At 35.9% G+C, this 24,372-nt stretch overlaps 1 protein-coding gene across 2 annotated transcripts in view; it reads left to right on the top strand.

Annotated features, from left to right (window-relative positions):
- EML1 (echinoderm microtubule associated protein like 1) overlaps positions 1 to 24,372 on the top strand; it is a 51,274-nt gene that overhangs the window by 9,461 nt on the left and 17,441 nt on the right. Inside the window, exons 4-14 of one of the 2 annotated variants that reach the window (XM_009998014.1) lie at positions 1,439 to 1,486; positions 4,732 to 4,866; positions 7,778 to 7,806; positions 8,698 to 8,724; positions 11,873 to 12,002; positions 16,096 to 16,245; positions 18,117 to 18,186; positions 20,184 to 20,294; positions 21,517 to 21,612; positions 22,144 to 22,278; positions 23,713 to 23,812. In XM_009998014.1, coding sequence (XP_009996316.1) covers positions 1,439 to 1,486; positions 4,732 to 4,866; positions 7,778 to 7,806; positions 8,698 to 8,724; positions 11,873 to 12,002; positions 16,096 to 16,245; positions 18,117 to 18,186; positions 20,184 to 20,294; positions 21,517 to 21,612; positions 22,144 to 22,278; positions 23,713 to 23,812 — 1,031 coding nt within the window. The remainder of the gene's footprint in view (positions 1 to 1,438; positions 1,487 to 4,731; positions 4,867 to 7,777; positions 7,807 to 8,697; positions 8,725 to 11,872; positions 12,003 to 16,095; positions 16,246 to 18,116; positions 18,187 to 20,183; positions 20,295 to 21,516; positions 21,613 to 22,143; positions 22,279 to 23,712; positions 23,813 to 24,372) is intronic. The other variant, XM_009998015.1, reaches the window with a different exon arrangement.

Here is a 24,372-nt window from a genome sequence, read left to right as displayed (position 1 = left end):
CTGTATAGTGAGCAGCACTTTCCCTTCCCCCTGCACTCTTCCTTTCGGATGTAATGTGGCTTGAAGTTCCCTGCTCAACACTGAATTTGTCTTTGGAATTTCTCCAGAGCACAGTAGTAATGTTTTGAGTTCCCTATTAAAATCTAGGGTTTTGTGACTCATCTAGGATAGCTTTGTTTCCAAGAGTTGAGGGGGAAAAAGAAAAAAGAAAAAAAAAGTAAGGGAGGAGAATGCAGACAGTACCTTTCCCAGTGGGGATGCTGCTGCAGACTGTGGGCTAGCACATACTTGGCCTTTCAAAAGAAGACAATCAGTCATTCTTTCTCCCCCCAGCAGATTGTAAAGTATTACAATAGTGCAAAACTCTGACAATTGAGATCAAAAGGAAGAAGCTGGAACAAAAAAACATAAAGAGCTTTGTTTTTAAGGAGAATAAAATACTTTAATGTGATAAATTCCTGTTCTTCTAAACTCATGGTCCCTAGGAAATTGTTCAACCGCCTGGAATTAACGTTCTGTGTTCTGTTCTGGGGGCAGCCATGGGTTGTAACTGGCACACACACAAACTCTGTGTCGAACCTTCGGTTATGTCTTCGATTTCACACTTGGCTCTCAAATAAAATATTTTGAAATAAACCAAATAGAAATATAAAAGAAATTTCTCCCCATTGAACTTCAAGTGGCAAAGCTATTATGCCACTTAACTGTCTCTAACAATTAAAGTTACTAGTGCCTTTTGCTCAAAGGCATAATGAAAATTAAAATAGTATGTTATTCCAGAATTTATTCTAATTGATTAAAATGAGGGTCAGAAAGAGTGCTAGACAAGTTAAAAATATGATAATATAATCAGTTACTAAGAGCACTGTGGGCTATTTTTTATTTTATTAAAAACCTTTGATTCCCTCCCACAATTTTGATAATGAAATTATTATTATTATTATTATTTAAATTTTGGCCTGATTTGTTTACCACAATTCAGTAATGCAGCCATCTGAAGCACTCATGCTATGCAGTGGTATGTGTATGTATATATGAGGATTTATTTTCTTGTTTTTATTGTTGCTTTTTTAGTAGTTTTTGTCTTCTAGCTGGATCATCTGTCTTGTTTCTTCAGATAGCCTCTTTGATTTTCTTTCTGTTTTGGTTTTTTTGGTGTTTTTTTTTGAGTCTCTTTAACAGTCAGTGTATTGGAGCATTGCTGAGATTTTGTCATTCAAAAATACATTGGTGTTCTTAAATGTATGGTTTGAAATGATCAAACACCTGAGTCAATAAGCACTGTGTTGTTTGCTCTTGCACGTGATTTCGTATCTTGAAAGCATGCAATTATGTCTCTTAATGTAAGTTTGTTTTAAATGTCTTGTTTCTGCATTTTATTGTTGCATTCACTTTTTATTCTGCTTTGTTTATGCACCTCTCAATCTGGATTAAGCAGGTCTGTGAATCTTCTCAATGCATGCAAACTGAAAAAGCCTGGTCTAAGGTGAGGGATCCTTAATAGCTTTGTAGTATTGAAGCCCAGTTGCTTTTCCTTTCCCTTTCAGTTCAACACATAGAAAGTGGCTGTTTTAATACAAGCATTAACATGGTAGAACTGTAATTATGATTCTCGTTTTTAACATTTTCAGAAATGCGTTTAAAACTTTCTCATCACTGATAAATGCATTGCAAAACTCATATAATTTCAGTTATGGTATCTGCATTATCTCATGCTAACATAAATTTTATTATAGTGGTGTCTCATTAGACCACATTGCTGTCTTAAACAAGTTAAAAATTGTGTTACCAAGTCTTTTTAAATAATTGAAAATTGTCTCCTTTTGTATCACTAATGTGGAAGCCAGATTCTGGAATCCAGTTATACTCTCACAAACCTCTAAGCTAAATGAATATTTTCTATAGTTTTAAATTCCTCCTCAGGTGCCAGTGTATCTACTTTACCCGTGGATATAATCACCAGTATTTAACACTATAGCTACCAAAATGTATGTATGCCAAAACTGACAATATAATGAAGTTATAATCCTCTTGTCCAACTACTTCCTAATACGTCTCACTTTTTTTGTTATTGCAAGTTTAAAATAAAATTTGTCAGAAGATAGCATTGCTAATTAGTTTAAGCAGTAAATGGATATAAGCCAAAAGTGTTTTAAATAACTTTGTTCCTGTGGTAAAAGTAGTTTTTATACTGATATGAGACTTCATTATTCAGACAGAAGATAGCATTACTCTTTAAATCTTTCATCCCACCCATTCATTTTTTATCCACCAGTTCATCTTTTGAATGTTGATAGCTATAAAAATAAAACTCCAAGTAAAATTCAAATTAGCTTAAAATAGCTTCCGTAACTTGCATTTTTTTCTAACATTCATATAAATTGGTTATTTCCTTAATTTAATTTCAATGTAGGCTGATGCTGTCTCTTCTTTTGCTTAGCCAGGAAAAGATGCCAAAAATAAAGGTCTGATCCTGCAAAATCACGCAGAGAGGATGTTTTTGCAAGTTCTGCATACAAAGCAGTGGAAGGACTCATGCTAATAAAGATATTTTATGTGGAGTGAATATTTTCATTATCAAGGCTTGATTTTTTCACTGCAGTAGAATTAAATTGGATCATGTGATGAGGTACAGGGAAAACAGTTAAATGATAACAGTGTATTATTTAGGAGGTTTTTTTAATGCATTAAGCACTAAGATGACTTAGATCATATTACCTTAGTGTAGGAGACACTTATTTCTGAAATGAAGACAAAATTAATTTCTTCTTACTGCCTTTTACCTTCTCCTATGAGTGTATTTTGCTCTGTGCCTGTGTGTAACTTTCCATTCTGCTTGCTCTCTTACATTGCTATCTCCACAGAAAACCTGTCTTTTTGGATTTCAGCTTCATTGTTTGGATTGTGCTTTTTTTAAATACAAAAATGCAACACTGAGCATCTGTTCTACAATTGCATGTTCCAGGAACTTTTTTGGTCAAGCTTCCTGAGATGCATCTTAACATGCACCTGCTCTGCAGAGTTCTCCCTGGATAGGAGTTTCCTTCCTTTCAGAAGGGCAGTTGCTTTGCAGAAAGACTCTGGTTCAATTGTTCTCATAATTTCTGTAACTGAGCCTCAGCTGAGGTGTTGAAACATTCCTCTTCTCGCTTGTAAAAAGGCATGAGGGAGCAGGAATATATATATATTTTAAAAAGTTTATCAATGGTGATGTATAGTTAATAAAATGAATATTTTTTGAACAGACAGAGAAGTCCGGCCTGTTCCCTTTAGCTTAGCCTCTATTTCTTATGCCACGCACAAAGTGGGATAGAGTCTGAGAAGCTGACTGAGTTAGCTAGTTTTTTGGGGATAATTGTTAGGGGCTGACAGGGAGATTTGGAATAGTCCTCAAGGATGTCTAAGCTGAACCTTATGGTAAGCAGAGCATCCCTGGGGGTGTACAGAGGTCAAGACAGAGCTGGCTGGGGATGGAAAAGGAGTCAGATGGGATGAGACTGGGCCTTGAAGGAGCAGGAACAGAATAACCGAAGTTTTCACAGAGGGAAGGTTGGGATTTGGGTAGAGGGATGTGAGCTTGAAGAGATCATTGGTGTCCCTGGCTTCTGGGGTGACGTAGCTGCTGAATGTGGCCATTTAGTCATGGGGATGCTATGGGTAAAGGAGGCGTTTCCATCCTGCTCTCTGTAGGGTAAAAAACACCTCAGGATTGGGGTGAGGGGAAATGAGACCCTGACACTGAATCCTGTCATTCAGCCACTGCATTGGTTCTGGTGATGCTGCCTGCACCTCTCTGCTGCACAGGGAGGGAAGCAAAGTGAAAAGTGTCACCCAGCTCTGGCCTTACCATTATGTGCTCCCTCTTCTGCTAGGAAACACTGCTTTAGGGAGAAGTGCTTTGGACTAATAAATAGCCATAATAATTTGTTCCTATGAGGTGTAAGCTCTGACTGAGATTCTCTTAACTTACTAAGTGATACTGCTTGTGTTTTGAGTAATATTTTTCCATCAGAGAGAACTGAACATCTAAAGGGTGCCATGAAGTCATACAAGAGCTCCCTGATAGCTATCTTGGCAGGAAGGATGGCTGAAGGGTGAGAGAGTAAGGCAAGCTTTAACCCTCTGAGAAACTCCTTGTCAGGAGGTGTGGGGAATCGAAAGTTATTCATACATTAAGTAGGAAGGATACCTTTTTTACAAGCTAATGAAAAAATGCAAGCTATCTCACCAGGATTGCAGTCGGGGACATGTTAGAACTAACTTTGAAACACAGAGTAATTGATACTGAATGAAGACACAAAGTTAGCTTGCTGGGTGCCAAATCATGACCTACTTTTGGCATTCTATGTAGTCTGACTGGAGGTACCAGGTAATACGCTTTTTCTTCACATCTTTCACTTCTTATTAAGAGAATCCAAGTGCTGAAGTGTGGAGTGAAAGTCATAGATTTGAAATGTGACCTGGAAAATAAAGATTGTAACTTATTCTGTGGTATTGGTTTAGCTCATCTTCTGTTTTATGTTTAAGGCAAAAGCAGTATTTTGTCTTTTCTGCACCAGATACTCAGTAAAACTTTGACAGAGGCTCCTAGCAAATTAAATATAATTAAAACAAAGTTGTAGTTATTCTTACAGTCAGCATTCTACTCGATACATTTCTCAAAAAATACTCATTGTAGAGATATGTTCTTCTACAATAGGCACTGTATAACTTACTCCTTTTTTTAATTAGCACCATTAAGAGAACCAGTTCATCTGAGCGTGTGTCCCCAGGGGGTCGAAGAGAAAGCTACGGAGATTCCAAAGGGAGTCGCAACCGCACTGGATCCACGAGCAGCTCTTCCAGTGGTAAAAAGAACAGTGAAAGGTAAGGTTATCTAAATATCTAACTCATTTCTTTGCCTACTGCCCTAATAATGAAGTTAGTTTCTTTATTGAAATTAGTTTATCTAGTTTAGCAAATACTGGGATCTTTTTTTTTTTAAGCTCCAGCAGGTGGAAGAAAATATGTTTTAAAACATTTCAAATAAAACAGTTATTCAAATTTGTATTTATTTGCCTTATTTCCAAACCATAAATGATGTGAGAACTTTGAGTTGCCCTGAAAAGTTTTTAATTATTAAACATACCTTTTGGATTATCTTAGTGGTTTCCTCTTGATCTTCAAGTTCCTGACATGTATTTCTTCACGCTCCTGGTTGTGGTATGTTGACTCCAGCCTGCAGCTAAGCACCACATAGCCACTTCCTCCCTCTCCTGCAGCAGGAAGGGGAAGGAGACCAGGAAGAGCAAAAGTGAGAAAACTCAGAGGTCAAGATAAAGGCAGTTTAAAGGCACACAAGTGATACAATGCTTAAATAATGTGCAAGTTTCCCAAGGAACTAATAGAGAGCATGTGTTAGGTTGTCTGAGCTGGAGCTAGAGGTGTTCGTGTCACTATGAGAACAAGCATTTTGTGGTTACATTTTTCCCTGACTTCAGTCACATGCAGTTTGGGGATGTTGAGCACCACAGCTCTCACCTCAGGATAATAGTGTCCTTGTCCTGTGGAAGAGGCTTGCTAAAGACTTGCCTCATACTTCCTCTTGAAGCTGGACCATAGTGCAAAATATAAAGCGAGAGTTATTGAACTAGAAGAAAAATGAGCATGATTCTGTACACTGGGGACTAAGGCAATCCTCCTAATGCTGTGTGTGAAAGAGAGAGGAAGAAGGGTGTTACTTAACCATCTACTCACAGTTATATCATTGATCTTTATGGGTCCCTTCCAATTTCAGCTATTCTGTGATTCTATCTGGTCTGTAGATGAAGCTTAAAGCAGAATGGATGCCAGGAATCTAAAAAGGCAATTGTGAAATTCTTGTTTTTCAAAGTATATAGAGTTGTAAGCTGTTATGCAAAAACATGCCATAGAAAGCTATCTTAAGAAGATTTAAGCATAAGGAGTAAGGAGATGACCATAATCTTTTACTAAGGGTTGTCGCAATTCCCTAGGGCTCTGAGCCAGGGACAAGCCTTCCTATGGGTTAGGTAAGTAGGAAATGACTCAAGTTCATGAAAAAGAGTAGTCAGAGCTCTGAGTGGTGTGTGTAGTTAGGGATTGTGTAATTAGAAAGTGCACATGATTTACTTTATTACTGTTATGAATCAGCCTTTCACTTTAGCTTGATTAGCTAGAATAAATCAGCATAGTCTGTTCAGAACTAGGGACTTTGTTATCTCTAATATGGCATAATTTCTGACAAGTGTTCTATCCCATGAAGTTCTTCTTTTCTAAAAATATCTTCATTCATAAAAGAATATGTTAATTTTATTGTTAACAATAGGAACATAAAATGCTATTTATATAGATGACATTGGCTGTGTACATCAGATTGAAGCATAATTTTTTGATGTGTGATTAATACCAAGGCTGATATTATCAAAAGTTGCTAAATAAGTAGGTAGGAGCAGTAGAATCACTTTTTGTTTTGTTTTGTTTTCATAATTCAGTAAATGTATTTTTCATAATATAGCTGTCAAATCAAGGCAAAAGGCAAAACACTATAAAATAATTTACTACAATTTCCATTGCAGAGAATCTTTTATGCTTAGAAAACATTGTGTGCAAAAATCCAACCCAGTTTCTTTTCTTTTTTTAGTTTCTCTTTATCTGCCCACTGCAGTCTAGGAACGGATGTGGAGATGGCATCACAGCTCTGGGGGCACTTCATGCTTCAGCATTTCTCCATCAAAATTATAGGATCCTTTTGGGATCACCCTAGGAAACATACAGCAGTAATCTGAGATTGTGAAAGTTTTGCTAGATAGAAAGAAAATGGAACTGGAATGAAAGCATAATATAGCTTTGTGTTCCTTTCATACTTTATCAGAAACAACACCCTCAAGCCTAGACATAGAGGGGCAAAGGACACCGCAAACAAATGGCTGGCATTTCTAGAAAAAGATTGCTTCTTTCTGGCCAGGGTACTACTATATACAGAGCTCCTCAGCTTTTCTGCCTCCCTCTTCTCCACATGCTTCATATATTTTCCCCTAGAGTTTTGCCAAGTAGTTTCTCAAGACAGAAGAGACAAACTGATCTCAGGTTGTCTTAAAGGCAGCAGAGCAGTGGGAAAGAGAAGGCATTTTAATCATGGTGGAGATGTGCTTGCTGGGCTTTGTGAAGTATTCTCGTTTACCAAGACACAGTTGGGCACAGTTGGCCATGTTTTGTGTAAACTCTTTGGAAAAGCAGGATTCAAACTTTGGTTTGCTCTTTAGATCCAGAGAGAACAAAGCCACGAAGTAAGCTACCCCACCACGCACACACACTGATGCATTAGCTTCCTCCCCTTGCTCCACATATGCAGACAGATTTTGTAGTTATATATTCCTAGCTTTTTGTTATGGTTGTAAACTGCTTTGGAGTAACAAATCTCACTGATTGGAAACCAAAACTGATGCAGCCATTCATGACCAGTTTATGTGTCCTCCTCTAAGTGAATTAACTCTGCAAGGGAAAAGTAGTTGGTAGAGGAAAATCTAGTTTTGAGAATGTAAGGAGAATTGATTAGAAAAGTTTTAACACCTGCAACCAAGGAGCTACAGTCTATGCTGGTTTTAAGTGTGTCTGCCTGCGGATTGGCCTTGTAAATAACTGAATTGAAAAAATATTTTTATTTATAAGTACACAAACAAAAGCATATTACATTTCAAATTTTGTATTATGTTGGTATCTTTATATGTGCAGACTGTTCATGCTTTTTAAAATAGAAATTTCTTCATTGTTTTCACAGCAAACCCAAGGAACCAATGTTCAGTGCAGGTAGGAATTTCTAAAATTTTTAAGCAAATAAAAAAACCCTGTGAAAACAATAGATTTGATTTTTTAAATTTTTTTTTCTTCTTCTGTGGATGGCTAGGAACTGGTATTGGGATTCTAAGTATGGTACTTACAGGCTACTGATGACATTTTAAAAAAAAGTTTATCAGTTTGCTCTAGTTTTCACTGGCCCAATGGATTTATTTTACAGGTAGGATTCTTTGTAAGAAGACAAATCAGAAAAAGACTAAATGTTCTTACCCCAAATGTGTCTTTCCTTTCAAAGCAGTGTTGAGGTTTTGTTAATTAAAGGATGTGCCAAGTTCCAGCTATGATGCTGTTGTAATAATTCAGTCATTATAGGGAGCCCTCAAATACCGATAAAGAATACTACATCTGTCCCAATGCCTTGTAATAAAATGTGTCAAATTACAAAAAAACACACAACAAAACAGGTGGCTTGCTACTACAGGTTTGGAATTCTATGTTTAATTTGAAATTCATTTTAATTTTTTCCTGCTTATGTATTATCCCTGTAAAAAAATTTTGAAAGTGAACCAGTGGGTATAAATGGAAGCACAATTTGTCCTTCTCATTAGACAGTCACAAACTTATGATCAATCTCAATAAAAATACAAAGCAGAACAGTGTATAGAACAGTTATTTTTGTGTTATGTTAATGATAGAAGTACTAAACAGAGTGTCTAGCTAGAGGAAAAGGGTTTTGACTGTAATTACCCAGCAGGCATGGTTGTGGCTGAGTGTTTTATCAAGTACCAGGCTAGTCTTCAGTAGAATACAACTCGACAGCAGGTAGAGCAGGTATTTAGTGAGTTTATTGTATTCAAACACATCTTTATCTAGCCCTTCTGTCTCTGTCTCTGTAATCACAAGGGAAGCGCCGTGTGACACACTGCAAAGGTAGGCTTCACTTCCAAAACCTCATAGCTCTCGAAGCAAAATGGTACTGGTGGGATAAAAGCTTGATGTATGAACAGCTATTTTCTTACTTGAGTACATTTTGCAAGGTCAAAACTGTCCCAGTTCTTTTTAATGAAACAAAAATATTATAACATCTATTTCAGTCTGCTGAATTATAACCCTCAGGTGCACTTTAATAATAATGGGTTATAATTTAGATTCTTGTGGAATCTTTCAAAAGAATTTAAATTAGAAAAAATATGTTGAGAGAGCTATATGGCAACACGTGTTCACTGTGTTTGAAATGGTGTTCTGCACTTTTGCTGAAATAATTTAGAGTTTGCCCCTTTCTTGGCTGTTTTGCTGTTAGCTTAACATGATTATAGAAGCCTTGTTTTTTCCCTTCCTATTTTTTACTGAGTAAGCTATAACTTTTTTGAATAAAGAGGCCTAGGCCTCCAACTAATTTGTCAGAGCTTTTTGCTCAATGTCATAAAGCAGAGTTACACTTGGTAAACATACCATGTTTTTTTTCTAAAGCTTTAGCTAAACTGCAGTGTAAATATGCACATTTTAGATGCATGTTTATGTCTGTGCTACAAACACAGATGATTTGTCTTGTTTTTTTTAGAGAGAGCTAAATCTTAACAGTTGTTCTACTAATCAGCATCTTTCAGCTTTGTAATGAATCTGAAATACCACAAAGCAAAGAATGTTTGCTCTCAAGGCAAACTCTTTCAGAGTCTTTACCTCTGTGTATTCTTTGTACAATTTTATGCCTGCCATCAGTAGTGCTCTCCTTTGCAGATCCTACTGACATTCACGTGTCTTCTTATTTCAGTTCGATACTTAACTTTCAAGTAATTTCAACATCAGTTTCAAATTTACAAAATAGCAGATGTCAAAGATACATTTGTCTGAAGTTTTCACCATTGGTCTGTCTCTGTAGTCTGATGATTGTCTGTCTTTACATCTGTATCTTCATATTAGAACTCTTCTGTCTTAAAAACTTAGTTCTGAAAAAGATGGGGAAAGGGATGTAGATTGATTGTGTAGATAATATGTTTAGATTACTAACAAAACTCAGTACCGATGGAATTAGTATTAACAAAAGTTAGAAATAAATGCACAATATGGTTTTTCTGTGCCTGATCTAGTCATCCTCAGTTCCTCTTTATAGTTGAGAGAGGCATTATGAAGGCATCATTAATATACTTGGTATAATTTGCTATACTTCCTTTTGGACATCTGCCTTATTAATTTGTCCAAAAGTACATTTCTCTCTATTTACCCTAACAGGAATTTTAAGTGACTAGGTAAAATGCTTCCACTGTAGATGGCTTCCTCTGTGGAAGTTTTTTGAGGTGTAAAAAGCAGCTCAATTAATTAAACTTTCATTCATTCCCAGCCTTTGATAAGGTCAGTCAGGGGTTGTCACTGCTGAAAATATCTTGACTTCCAGTCCACCAGTATCAGTATTATTGGCATGTGTTTCAAGTTCATTAAATATATGCTGCATGCGCATAGAAATAGTGCTTTAATGCTCTGCTTTTTAATGCTCTACCCTCTATAGTTTATTTTCCAATGCAGATCTTTTGGAGTAGATTTTTAAAAACAATTCCACTATTCTAGCATTTTAACAGGCATCTTAAGCTCTAGCCATCTGCCATCGTTATTTCACCATTATCATGGCTTCTTTTTAGCGTTCAGTTTTCTGTTGTTTTCATTCTATGTGTGAATTCTGTAAAATAAGGGATTTTAGAGAGCCCAAGGTGAAACTTAACTGTGACAGATCAGGTAGATCTCTTTCACACATGGATTAGTCTAAAGGCAAAATACAGATATATTTAGGTAATATAGCATAGCTATGATGTTTATTTGTTCAACCAATAATTTTCATTCATATAGTCAGGATTTGTAGCATATGCATATTTCCAATTAAAATAAAGCCTTAGTTTTCAAATTTAAAAAATAGTGGTATAGTTGTAATGATACTTAACAGTTCATAGCATAATTTTAGCAGTCCGAAATTGTATAATTTTTTTTCATTTACGTGATTTTGTTACTTCTGCCCTTCCATTTCCTCTGTGCCCACGATTATTCTGTCTAGTAATTCTACAGATATCACTGACTCCAAAACTGCTTGATTCGCATGAGAACAAGGCTGAACCCCTTGATCTGCCGATGAAGCAGCAAGAGCCAGCACGTTCTGAATCTCGACAAACTTCATCAGAAGTTCACAGGAGACTCACTTTGGCCTTGCCAGTTCCCAAAAGTCCTAGTCAGACCTTCATGGCATATCCCAGATCTCCTAGTTTTATAAGCCCCATGAAGTCCCCAAGTCAGTACTTCCAGATCTGTTATTAATCCCTGCTTCTCTCCCCCAAAAATACTTCTTACCAGTTCAACACATTACTTCTAGTATTTTCTTCTAGAAATGTTTACTTCTGTCAGCCAACTCAGTTTTTGTAGCTTCTTTCCTTTGTCATTTTCCTTTCTTTTAATGTGCTGTCAATGTTGTCATTTTTATTTCAATGTTTAGTAATTCTTAAAGCACGTATTCTTTTCTGCATGTACATCAGCATGATTCCTTTTACTAATTGTTTGTGTTCCTTATTTCAAATGTATCTCTAACACTGTATGGAGTGTAAAGCATACCTTTACACTGAGATGCAAAGAATGCAACTGAGTGTTGGAAAATACTTCAGATGCTGATGCTCCACTGTAAATATTGATTAAAAAATAAAATTAATTTAAAGTGGCATTTCTGCGTTAATTGTAATTTTTGATGTTTTCCCCTTCATTTTTAATATTTAAAACCCAATAATATTGTAACAGTATTTGTCACAAAAAAATTGTTTTCATTTCAGTCCTTTCAGTTTCGTAGTTCTTCCCGACACCCTCTAGTTCTAATTCTGCTGCTCAAAATATTTAGAGTGAAAAGGGAGTTTGGTTTAAACAAATTCTGTTTAGCGATTATGATTTAGGAAAAAAAAACAACAACCCTGGTTAGTTTCTAAGTTTGAGATTGCATGTAATTCTGTAATTCTAATCCACCAAACTGTTAATTGGGAGGGGATGGAGGAGCACTGGAGTTTCCCACTAATGTTTTTTTTGTGTAACACTAAACATTTCTGACCTTTTTTAGAGGAAGGATACGTAAAAATGTTTCTTCGTGGACGTCCTGTTACCATGTACATGCCCAAAGAGCAAGTGGAATCTTACAATTTGGAAGCAAAAGTAGAACTACCAGCCAAGAGGCTTAAACTGGAATGGGTGTATCCTTTATATGCTAGAGGACTACTGGAAATCAATCATTTATTAATTATTTGTTTTAAATAACTTTTTGAGCTAAAATATAGCAAAATTAAGGTCTTCATTAATACGTTTCATTTCATTAGGGCAACGACATTCCACTGAAATTGATGTTAATTTCTTGAGGCTGCTGTTCTGCACCTTGTGAAGTATGAAAGTAAGAAAGTAAGGTTTTGCTTAAGTGTTGCCTGAAGGATAAGTCTGAAGCATGCTAATTAGCTAAAGATTTAACTAGGCATATTGTAAGAATGTAGTGAGCTGTGATTATTAATTATGCATTAAACAAGCTCCGTTTTTTTGCTCCTTCTCAGCAGTAATTCATTGTTTTAAACTGTTTTATAAAATGTGCTCCATTGTCTTTTAGAGGATGCTGTCATCAACTTTGGTACTTGAATAAGCCCTGAAATTAATAGTGCTTTGCAACTGATAGGTGCTTAGCAATAAAATTAATAAGATATTGTATGTAGAATAATGTTTGAATTTATATTTTAAAGTGTTTTTAAACACCATAAATACCAAACAACCAGAATTTTCCACCGACTGCTATGACTGGACCAATTTTCAGAATTCTAACTTGAAAGAAATCAGTGCTTTGTTAGAAATTTCCACATTTCACTTTTAAATATCATGATAATATGTATTCTTTATTGAAAAAATAAATTACATTACAGTCTTGTATAATCTTAGTATATGTAATAGATGGTTCAAGATAAGATATGAACACCACAAGATATGAGTCTATTTATAATTTTCACTATCTTTAGAGAGATAAAGGTTTTCATCAAGTTTTCTATTTTAAGAAAAATACTTTTTTTTGGTCCCAAACAATGAAAATAGGAAGTTGCTTTGTCTTCATTATAAAAGAAGACTGGTTGAAATAGTGTTTTACAAAGTTTATAAATAGAACTGCATGTGTTTTCAGAATGCACAGAGAGAGTTTCCAGAAGTCCCATTGTATTAACAAGAGATTAGTGACAGATTTAGTAACCATTTTTATTATTCCTATTGCAGCTGAGCTTGTAGGTTCTACCCCAGTCTGCTGGAACTGCATAGATGATGCATACACAAATAACTGAAGATGACGAGTTAAAAAAAAAAAAAAATTCCACAGAATTAATAGACCAGCTGAGATCAGAGTGATAAATACTGCTTGCAGCATTTTGCCATCTAATCGTTGTACAGGCTCCCACCATATCTCACAACAGAACTGAATGATGTCTTTTTGCACTTGTAAGATGCCCCTTGCATAGAGGGCCTAAGGATGAGATGGGAGAAAGTGTTAGAATGAAACAATGAAAAACTCAACCACAAACCAAACCAATTCTCATTAGCAGTGTATAGATGAAAGCTGAAGTTAACATTTCAGACAACTATAAGAAATGCTAATTACCAGTTGTTATAAATTCACTCTCATTGGTTTATCACTTAAGCTTACTTGAATGACTGAATATTTGCCAGATGGAGAATTATTTTTAGATCGAATATGCATATGTCCTTCCAGGTGTGTGTCTGTATACCCAGCAGAATCCTTTATATAAAGGTTGTCTATGAATAGAAAAGGTATGAAATAATAAAATGTTCCAACCAACTCTGAATGGTTACAGAGGAGGAAACATATGTTTTCCAAAAATACCATGGTATTTTTTCCAAATTCTAGTTTATTTGAAGTTAAACCCAATCACCATATCAATACTTTAAAGTTACACTACTTACTAGGTATAGAAAAGACTTTAAAAAAGGACGGGAGAAAAAAAAAAGGAAGAGAGAGAAGTTAATGCCCAATTTATAGACTATAATTATGACCAAAAAAAAGGAAAGACAACAGAAAACCAACTGATGTCACAGGCACTCATTCCAATTAAGATGGAGAAGAAGAGTTTTTTACTTGGAGGGTTACAGAACTGGAATAGGAGAAAACATCTTTATAGTGGACAAATCAACCTGGCTGTTTCAGCCAGTAATGCTTTATAATGTATGAATGGGGTAGAGAAACAAGATATTGGAAGTGAGCTTGAGAAATGGAAAGGGCAAAGGAGATTATGATGAGAAACAGAAGGAAGAAAATCTGAAGTGTGTAGATTTCAGGGCATACCTGAACCCTGAAGGAGTTTTACAGTCATGTTGGTAGGTATTTGGGAAAGCCAGAAAAGGTTCAGACCACATACGATATGTTCACACATGAAGAAACAGAAAAGCTGGGTGATGAATTGTGAGAGAGGGCCGAAGCAGAGGTGTTAAACTCCAAGTGAGAAATTGACACTGGGAACATTGGGGTGAGAACGGTGGTCTGCTCAGATCCATGTGAGACCAACCTCGCTTGGCAAGCAGGAGGTTTGAAACAAAAGCTGCAGGCCAGATGAAAAGAAAAGGTCAAGGTAACATTCCCTGAAGTGTCAGCTCACCAAATGAAAGTTGAATCCACCAAATCCCAGTGTGGGAAACAGTGAGGAGAAGGAGAGATCAACCCCAGGAGTTTACATTTGAGAAAAAAAGGCTGATAGAAAGAAACTGAGTGTTTGACAACAGCAGTCATGTGAAGGGATGAATGCAGCATTGTTCCCCACAGGAAGAATTGTAAAGAAAGGAGATTTTCCCCAAAGAATTAAATCTTTTTCATTTAGTAGCTATTTTTATGCTTAGACCTCTGTTCTTTATGAATGTCTGTATAATGTTTTTACTTCAGCGTTTTTTTTCTTTTTACAGTTCAATTCCTTAAGCTAACTCCAACTCATTATAAACTTGATTATATATTGTTGAACTAGGGAAATTTTATGTTGGCTTCAGTAGGTGGTGGTATCTAACCTTATAGAGAAAAATTAATTTAAACAAATACAACACTGTCCTGCAGTCTAGAGTAGTAATTAACCTTTACAGACAGGTTGATAGTACGTGCTTTGTTATTGAAGATATTCGTTGTTTACATGTCTTCACATTTGAATATCTCAAACTTAAAGGGACTTTGGCTAAAATATTTCAGTTTGGGACTCCAAAAGCTGTATTTTTGAATGCACATTTTGATGGTTGATTATGCAGCACTACTTGTATTGTGCTTACTATAAAAAAAATCAGCGAGCTGTTACTTAAATTCCTATTTTAGAAGCAAGGGAACTATCATTCGTAGTTCTTGGATTATGTTAACATGAGTTTTTCAGTTTGACTGGGTTATCATTGAACATAGAGGGTAGTGCACAGGTATCTTTTTAATATGGTATACTTGGGGTTTCAGTATTTCTCCATGTATTTATCACAGCCAGTTTCTCCATATTGACCAAATTAGAATGATCTTCTCTTCTGCCAAGATTCTGCTAAAATTGTTTCTCTCTATTCCCATAAAAAAGGAAAGCCAAAATAGTTGTAGTCCCTAATGACTCTTCAGAGGAATAAAACTGCATAATTTGGCTAAATTAACATTTGGTCTAAATGAGATTATTTCTGGATTAATTCCAGTTATTTCATTGGATTAATTTTAGATTAGTATTGATATGACTAGCATCAGAAACTGGGCCACTGCCTTTTAAATACTACAGAAATAAATTGGAGCGGATGATGTAACCCTTTTACAGTTTCATATCCATCTGGTTGGTAATGCCCAGAATAATGAAATCAATCAACCTGCATAAAGGATAATGCAATCAATCCTAATGTAATGCAGCGAGATGTACTGAATGACTTATTAGTGTTTCCATCAAGTATAAATTTTAGTTTTAATTAGTCAACCAGTGTAAATGGTAAATACACTTGAGACAAAATTAATGTTGCCTTAGTCTGGCATTTAGTAATTTCAAGAGGATGCTAAAGGGATAGGGCATCACAAAATCCTGTCTCCTTTACCATCTATTTTCAATAGGATGTGTAGGTTTTCAGTTAGTCTGTGAAGCTCTAGCTTCTATTTCCGTAGGAAGGGAAGGAGTTCTGAAGGCTGCCAAGTACAGCTGTCCTCAAGCCAAGAGATGCCAACTTCAGGAAATACAGGGAGAGACAATACATTTTGTTTTTCCTTATTTTTACCATTCTTCATTTGTAGAAAATGTTATTGCAGCTTGACCAATGTGCTAGTTATGGATATAGGGGTCGGGACTGTCGCAGTAATCTCTATCTTCTTCCGACGGGTGAAACCGTGTATTTCATCGCATCCGTAGTTGTGTTATTCAATGTTGAAGAGCAACTGCAAAGGCATTACACTGGTCATAATGATGATGTGAAGTGGTAAGTCACCTTATAACTTGCATAGGTTTGATCCTTATGCCTGATAGGGCATTTGCACAGTCAAATAAAGGTCTGGCTGTAGTCACAGTAAGGATGTCAAATGTCTCTCATAACTATCTGGTCAGCACACAAAGCAGCTGCTGTCAGAATGTGATGGCGCAGACCTGAGGATATCCAAAGATGTCCCTCACAGACCCTGAATTCACCTCTGAAACCTGCCTCAAAGGCTGTGCTGCCATATGTGCCACATCTCCTTTGGGTGTGTCTCTGTGCAATTGCTGTATTGATGTTCTCCAAGTTATTGCTTCTTTCTCTGTCTCAGTTGCTAAAAATTCTTCCTTGTATTTACTTGGGAAAATTTGTTTTCCACAACTAATTTACTTTTTATGTTGAGAATAGAGAAAAGTAGAAATTTGACTTAATCTGTAGAGCTGATCATTTTCATTAGTCTGTTTTTTTAGGCTGATATGACATTAACTGCATGGTTAGACTCTTCTCCTTTCCCTTTCTATGTAAGATTGAATTGTTCGTCTTCACCTGGGTCTGGTGAAGATTCTTTAGACTCAATCTAGCCAAGGAAAACAGTTTTAATCTCATCTGTGGTCTTCCTGGTAGCCTTTAGGCATGTCTACTACATGGCAGATATCCTGCAAACTAGTGCAAACCTGCCAGCTTGGGCTTCAGAGGGATTTAGCTGTGTTAGAGCTGAGAGGAGACTAGGTATCAGGAAATATCAATATCATTACAGCGAAATCTAAATAAACATATGGTTTATATTGATGTTATCTGTCTGCTTGCTCAGTGTAGCTGAAACAGAGCACCCAGATTATCTGATAGGCCCTAATGAATCTGACATCCCTTCTTTAGGCTTAGTGTTATGAAACACCTGTTGTCTTCTAAAGCAAAAAATAGGCCTGATAATCAAATCTGGATGCATCATGAGCATTTTCCATAAATTTGAATTATAGGTTCTAACTTGGACCTGCTCCGTCTCATTTTTTGCTTTCAAATTTTCTGACTCTTTAGCTATTTGAAAGCTATTATTAGAAAAAAGATACCTTTCAGCATTATAAAGCTGAATGAATTATTGCCACAGCTCATTTTGCAGGGCACTTTGTCTCTAGAACTGTATGCAAGACAGCTGGAGTGAAAAAAAAAAGAAGAGAGGATTTGGGACAAAAGGAGACTGTACTCCAGGTTTTAATACAAATTTTAGGTTGGTTTTTGCTTAGAGACATTATTTAACATTGATCACAGTTTTAAAACTCTGAAGTTTTAATTTTAGAATACAAAATTTTAATTTCTGTATGTTGGTTCTTGCTTACTAAAGGACTTTATTTTCACCTTTTGAATAATACTGAAAAGAAGTTTGTATCTCCCTCTGACAGTCTCTGAGTATCTGACCAATATGGTCTGAAGAGCAATGCTGGAGTGGACACACATATGTTTGCTCTGAAGGATTGTTGCTAGACAGCATTGACTGTTCTGACCAGGTCTCTACAACCTCTGATTAGAGATGTCTAAAGTTAGATAACTAATGCAAATGGTAAACTTGATACACATTGCAGTCACTCAGTCTAGGTGAGCTGCATCCCCACGAACATAAAATAGACTGAGGCTTGGTTGATACAGGCTTTGCAGTATTTATGGCTTAAGCAAATTACTGCCTTGTTCACAAGAAAATATTTTTCAATTAAAGAGTGCAAAAATTTTTTAGTCAGTTCTATTTTTATATTTTTAAAATGTTTATATGTGTGCTATGTATCTTACATGACTAAAATAAGGCTATTTACTACAGGCTTAAGTAAAAGTTCAGTGAAATAGATAATAAATTAATAAATGGCTTTAACTTTGGCCTCTCTTTTCTTTAGCCTGGCTGTCCATCCTGATAGGATCACTATAGCAACAGGCCAAGTTGCAGGGACATCCAAGGATGGAAAAGTGAGTGATCCCTTTGCTGACATAAAATTGCTTGTGTTTCAGAAGAACATGCTGTCAAGAAGATACATGCTATATTCTTTCCGTGTTGCAGTGAAACTGATCTTATATTTTAGCAAAATGCTAAATGCAAGCAAAAATTAATTTGAGAGTGCCTGTTATACACTATTCAGGTTACCCAGTTCCATTATCAAGATCAATCAGTAGTTTCTGGTTCCATTACTTACACAGACTGAAGGTAAAATTGAAGCTGGTCTTCAGAAGAAATGAGGAACGATGAGGCTACAAAGGAGACCTGACAGAGCAGGTGGATGTAGACAAAAGGAGGAGAAGCATTGGAGATTAAGTTGTACAGTGTACAGCTGAATTTCTCACCAGAGCTACCAAAACCAAAGTACAAATCACAATGGCTTTGGGTTTTTTGCTGAAAAAAATATAAATTCTTACTCTTGCCATCATCTAGGCAAGGATGTTTTTCTTTCTCTTCTTGCCTGTATTGTTGAAAAGCTTAGCTGTAGGCTAAGAACTTACTTGAACAGAGTAAGATGTACATTGCTCCAAGGAGCTAAGAAAAGAGAGACAATGAGTACAAGCAGAGGCAGGAAAAATGTGAGCGTGCAGCTGATGTCACAGCTAAATTATTGCTAAATTATTGCAAAATTTTTATTAGATGTCAAAGAAGAATTTTAGTACAAAACCTAATTGTCAGTATGCTAACTACTTTAAGTAAATAAACAAAACAAAAAATCAGTTTTACAGTATATGATTGAGTAACATAAACTATTGATTTTTATTATGTATTGGAGAAATCCTTGGTATTTATTTTTTAACTTCAGAAATTCAATTCCTTATAATTGTATTTGTGAGAGAAAATCTAAAAGACTGATGTATATGCTTAAAAGCAAAGTGTTATCTAGCTAAGCTTATAAATAAGCCATTTATATAACTGAGAGACTGAAGTGACCTTGATTTATTCATTTATTTATTTTTAAAGGGCAGTTTCACTACTTATTAGCAAGAAAGACTGATGGCTGTTGCTCTGTTGTTGTTATTGATGTTGTTATTGTTATAAAACTTAACTCAATTTATTTCAAAGGAAGTAAGGCATGGTCTTTGTCGTCTTCCTGCAAAGGTTGCAGATACGGTGTTAAACTCCTATTTTGAAAATAAAACTTACTCAGCAAGTGCTTCCTGGGGTTGCCCTCTAGTGGGTTTGAGAAGCATTTCTGTCTCCACGTGGTTCAGCCTGTGTGGGGCTCTGCGCGCAGCAGAAGTCAGATAGAGGGGAAGGAGGGGAAGTCACCTGGTTTTCATAGAGAATTCATCTTGGGCCGTTATGTATATCTATAATTTTATGTACAAAAAAGAAGTTCTTATCACAGTTGTAGAATTATTTTCTATGGCAATTTTTATGATACTGAAATAAATTACGTTAGAAATGCTTAAGATATAGATAGGTAGATATTTTAAATATTTTTTTTTTCCACTGGCTGTGTGATGTTGACCAGAATTCTCTCAGTTGGTACAATTTAAACTGATGATCTTGGACCTACCAATAAGTCCCATTTCATGAAGTCATCACCGGTTTTCACTTTCTGAAGAATGTCTCAGTGGCCATTAAACTCAGTGAACTAAAAAGGTCTGTGAGGGGTAGTAGTTTTAAGTTGAAGGAGAGTAGATTTAACTAGTTGTTAGGAAGAAATTCTTTACTGTGAGTGTGGTGAGACACTGGAGCAGGTTGCTCAAAGGAGATATGGCTGCCCCCTCCCTGGAGGTGTTCAAGGACAGGTTGAATGGGGCTTGGAGCAACCTGGTCTGGTGGGAGGCATCCCTGCCCATGCAGGGGGGTTTGAACTAAATTATATTTAAGGTCCATCTAACCCAAACCATTCTACAATTTTGTGATTCTAAAATGTTTTTTGGATGCATCCTCATTTTTTTAAATCCTGGGTTTTTTTGCCACCATTGTTTCAGGTATTATTTCTGTGTCTATTTTATAGCAATTACCACCACATGTGCGTGTCTGGGATTCTGTAACTCTGAATACACTGCATGTCATTGGAATGGGATTTTTTGACCGAGCTGTCACTTGCATTGCTTTTTCTAAGTCTGTAAGTAAATCAATATTAAGAATGTTTGCTGAATGGGTGTTTGAAATCTTTCAGATTTAGCTTCCTTTACCAAAAGAAACTTCAAACATGTATTTTATTTCAGCATCCTCTTTAGAGGAGGAAAGCCTGCAACCCAGTTGTTAACAATAAGGTTAGCAGTGTCTCAGCAGTCTCAGAGGTCTACCTTATGCATACTGTAACAAGCATTTCATTTCTTCAAGGACAAGTAGTAGCGGAAGTACTTGTGTTCTTGAAATTTAAGTATCCTTACTTCTTTTTTATCATCCTAGGGTGTTTCTGCCTATATAACGAAGTTATTCTCTCTGTCCTTTTAACACCCTACACGGTGCCTAAGAATGACTATTTAAAGACCTTTACAATGGCCTGTACCTCTGATTTTGGATTTAAAACATGGGAGCTCCCATAGGAGAAACAAAATCTTTTACTTGAAAGCAGGAAAGGAATATAGATAAAGAATTGTAAAGAATTAGACTCCTGTTGTTAGCCTCTTGGCACCATCCTTTGAGCTCTAGTGTGTTAGGGTTAAAAAAAAAACAACATATATATAATATATAAAAAAAATATAGAGAGACAGCACCGAAGTCCCATATAAAACCGTACAAGTCTAGAAACCTTCCCTGCAGAACAGAATCTGTAAGCAGTGGTTCTGGTAGCATCTGGTTGTCTTAACAGCATTTTTTAAAAGCAGAGGACTGAATGGTGTGTTCCTTAGGCAAAATGTACTTCACTGAAAGTTTCCACAAGTACTGGAAATCCATCAGTGACAATATTTTATAGAAAGTAGAAAAGAGAGGAGTGCATTGGAGATCTGGTTAAGAACAAAAATGTGAAAGACAACACAGTTCAAGATCATCTGTGAAGGATAAATAAAAAGGAATATCAAGGAAATACTCTGTAAGTATCTCTCTTGGAGGAAGAAGTAGGTACTGAGTAATAGGATCCCTATTGACAGATGCCACAAGTCAGAGTGTTTAATATGTTTGCTTTCTGCTGTGATTTCACAAGAGTTTAGCCTAGTTTTGAGCATCACTTCCAATCCTGTAGCAGTACTGCTTATCTCCCTGTTGGCAGCCCTCCCTTCAGGCTACACAGCTCTGTCTCTGTCTCACCTACACAGAAATATTTGATTATTTTGAAAGTGTATCTAAATGTTTGTAACGTTGGAGGGGGATGCATTAATGTTTTCCATGTTTTCCCTCAGAATGGAGGAAGCAGCCTGTGCTCTGTGGATGACTCAAACGACCATGTACTTTCCGTCTGGGATTGGCAGAAAGAAGAAAAGCTGGCAGATGTCAAGGTGTTGCAATAAGATATTTTGTACTACTTCCTTGTATGTAGATTTGGATTTCTTGTCATAAAATGTCTTTCTATATGTAGTGTCTCATGCCTTTTTAACACTTTCATTTTATAAAAGGCAAAGAAATCAAAGAAAGGGAGTATTTTCTCTCTGTTGAGATTATCTCAATAGTTGTTTTCTTGTTTTTCTTTTTTTAAGTTTTCCTCTTGTAGTCATTATAGAATTGATTAGAAAAGTCTAGACAGCAGTGATAAGAGCACGTGAGAAAAGAAACACTTTTCCTGTAGAACCTCTCATTATCTGACACAGTTTTAAAGTGTAACATTTGATACTAACTCATACAAACCTTAAATCTTTTGACTTTGAAGTATTCTACTGAAAGTATTACAGTCTATGCTAATAAATTAATAGCTCAGAATTTTTCTTTAGTTGGGAGTTGATCAGTTAATCTAACTAGAGAACTGTTTCATATTGTCTTGTTTTCTTTGCTTTTTAAATTTTGATACAATGTTTTTCTTTTTTCCTTCCAAGTGCTCTAATGAGGCTGTATTTGCTGCAGATTTTCACCCTACTGATACAAATATAATAGTTACTTGTGGAAAATCACACCTTTATTTTTGGACACTAGAAGGGAATTCTCTTGTTAAAAAGCAGGGATTATTTGAGGTAAAATAATTTTTTTCCTTAACTTTGTGTTTGTAATAATGGTACAGTCATACAGAATAAGAGTTAATGAGAGTTGAGTAAATCGAAACAACTGATCATTATTAAACTTGAAATTTTACAGAAGCTCAGATAGTGTTCATGGTATGACACAGAGAACATTTTCAGGGGTAAAACTTCCACTATGAAGTTTTGAAATGCAATTACCCTTTTGTTCTTTGCATTCTTTTTTCTGCATTCTTTATGCTATGCCTCCTCTAGCAAAATAAAAAATTACCTTGAAAACTCTCTATGCTTACCTCAGGCTAAAAATAATACAGAGAGTAATATATGCTGGGGTTTGGGAATTTTGTCAGAGACTTGCAAACCCCCATAAATTACGTGAATATTCTTTCCTCTTTCTCTGTTCTGCTCAGATACACACATATAATTCAAATACAGATTGAGCTGGCCACTGGTAAATATAATTTTGATTTCAAGGTCTTGATTTAATTTTATTCTTATATAGAGACTCAGCTCTACAGCAGTTGCATGCACAAGTGAGGGGTGTTGGCAGGGACTGCCAGCAGGGCCTAGTTAACTGCTTGTGGAGTCATGACTTGCAAGTAGAGTCAAAACAACTATTTTGTAGTCAGTTAATAATATACTTGATGTGAAATCAGGAGGAGATGCTAAGATAATGTATTTAAATTTTGTTACAGTATATTTTTCATTAATTTTTTACTCTTAAGCTACTTGGGCTTAGTTATTCTCTATGGTTGTTGCAGATAGAAAGTGTGGTGGCCTGAGATGAGAACAGTTTTTAGTTTGAGAGAGGCCATACTCACTGATAGTCAGCAAACATTGTAAGTAATGTCTTGAGAAGCTACTAGCCAGTGAAGTTTTTTTGTCCCTTTGTACATTTCACTGTTTTGTTGCTGTCAGTATCTTAAATGCAGGTTCCCAAAGCAATGTTTCAATTTCCTGAACCTTAGAATTACTTCAAGAAATGATTTCTTAGTTCTTACTCTACAGCCAAACTCTCTAGTAATGTTTTTCTCTGAGAAAATTTGGAGTTAAAACATTACAGTAATAAAGCTTGTTTGTGCTTTTGGCCATTTCTTAAATATTTAAACCCTTTGGGATTTTATGGGAGATGTGGGATTCAGTTTATCTCTGAGCATTCCTGGCCTTGTGTTAAAAGCTGGCAGGCCTACTCACTTGAGCTACCGTAACTTATAATTAAAGGGTGCAGGATTTGGCCACCAACCTCAGTTGATGCATCTTTTGCCCTTGTAGAGATGAACTGTTTAGACTGTAGGAATGTCTTTAACTCCTGTGTAGATACTTGTGTAGTAATAACAGAGCTGCATAAGACTAATCTAAATTGCTCAAATGCGTACAGTTAAAATGAATGGGTTGTGTGTTGCTGTGAGTGTATATTTTTCAAACATGCAGAAACAAGAGAAGCCAAAGTTTGTCCTGTGTGTGACCTTTTCTGAAAATGGTGATACTATTACAGGAGACTCAAGTGGAAACATTTTGGTTTGGGGGAAAGGTAAGACAAGACTGAAGTTAATAGTGAAATTTTAATATAAAAGACTGCATCTTTACATTAGTGTAGCTTTATTTTATGAAAAATAAATTGTGTGTATCTTGAGTTCTTCCCCAAGACCAATCCAGCAGATTATTTCTGGATTCTCCTCTATGAGCACCTACAGAATATATATACCTGGCTGCTAGAGCACAAAATTCTATACAATGTGCTCCCTTTGGTTAAAAGTTGAATCACAGAGCTATGGCTTTTACAGACGTAAGAAACGGCAGGAAAAATTATTTTCCTCAATTAATGTGATAGTAAAACACAATGTTAATGTAACTGATGATCTCCTGTCCCATACACTGTCACTCTGAAGTGTTTGCAAAAATCATGTCTATTGACATATACTTTTCAAAAGAGTAGAAATAGCTTTATTTGTTTTCCTAGGAAGTCAAGCTAAAATATATGCAGATCTAATTGAATTCCCCACCTTTATTTCAAAAGAACAGATGGATAGGATGAACTTCTTAAAAAGCAAGAAAGACCTTTATTTTTAGACAACAGGAGGAATTCCTGCT

This window comes from Chaetura pelagica, unplaced genomic scaffold, assembly GCF_000747805.2.
Source record: "Chaetura pelagica isolate M959 unplaced genomic scaffold, ChaPel_1.0 scaffold354, whole genome shotgun sequence".
Taxonomy (NCBI): domain Eukaryota; kingdom Metazoa; phylum Chordata; class Aves; order Apodiformes; family Apodidae; genus Chaetura; species Chaetura pelagica.
This window is presented reverse-complemented; position numbering and strand designations above follow the sequence as displayed.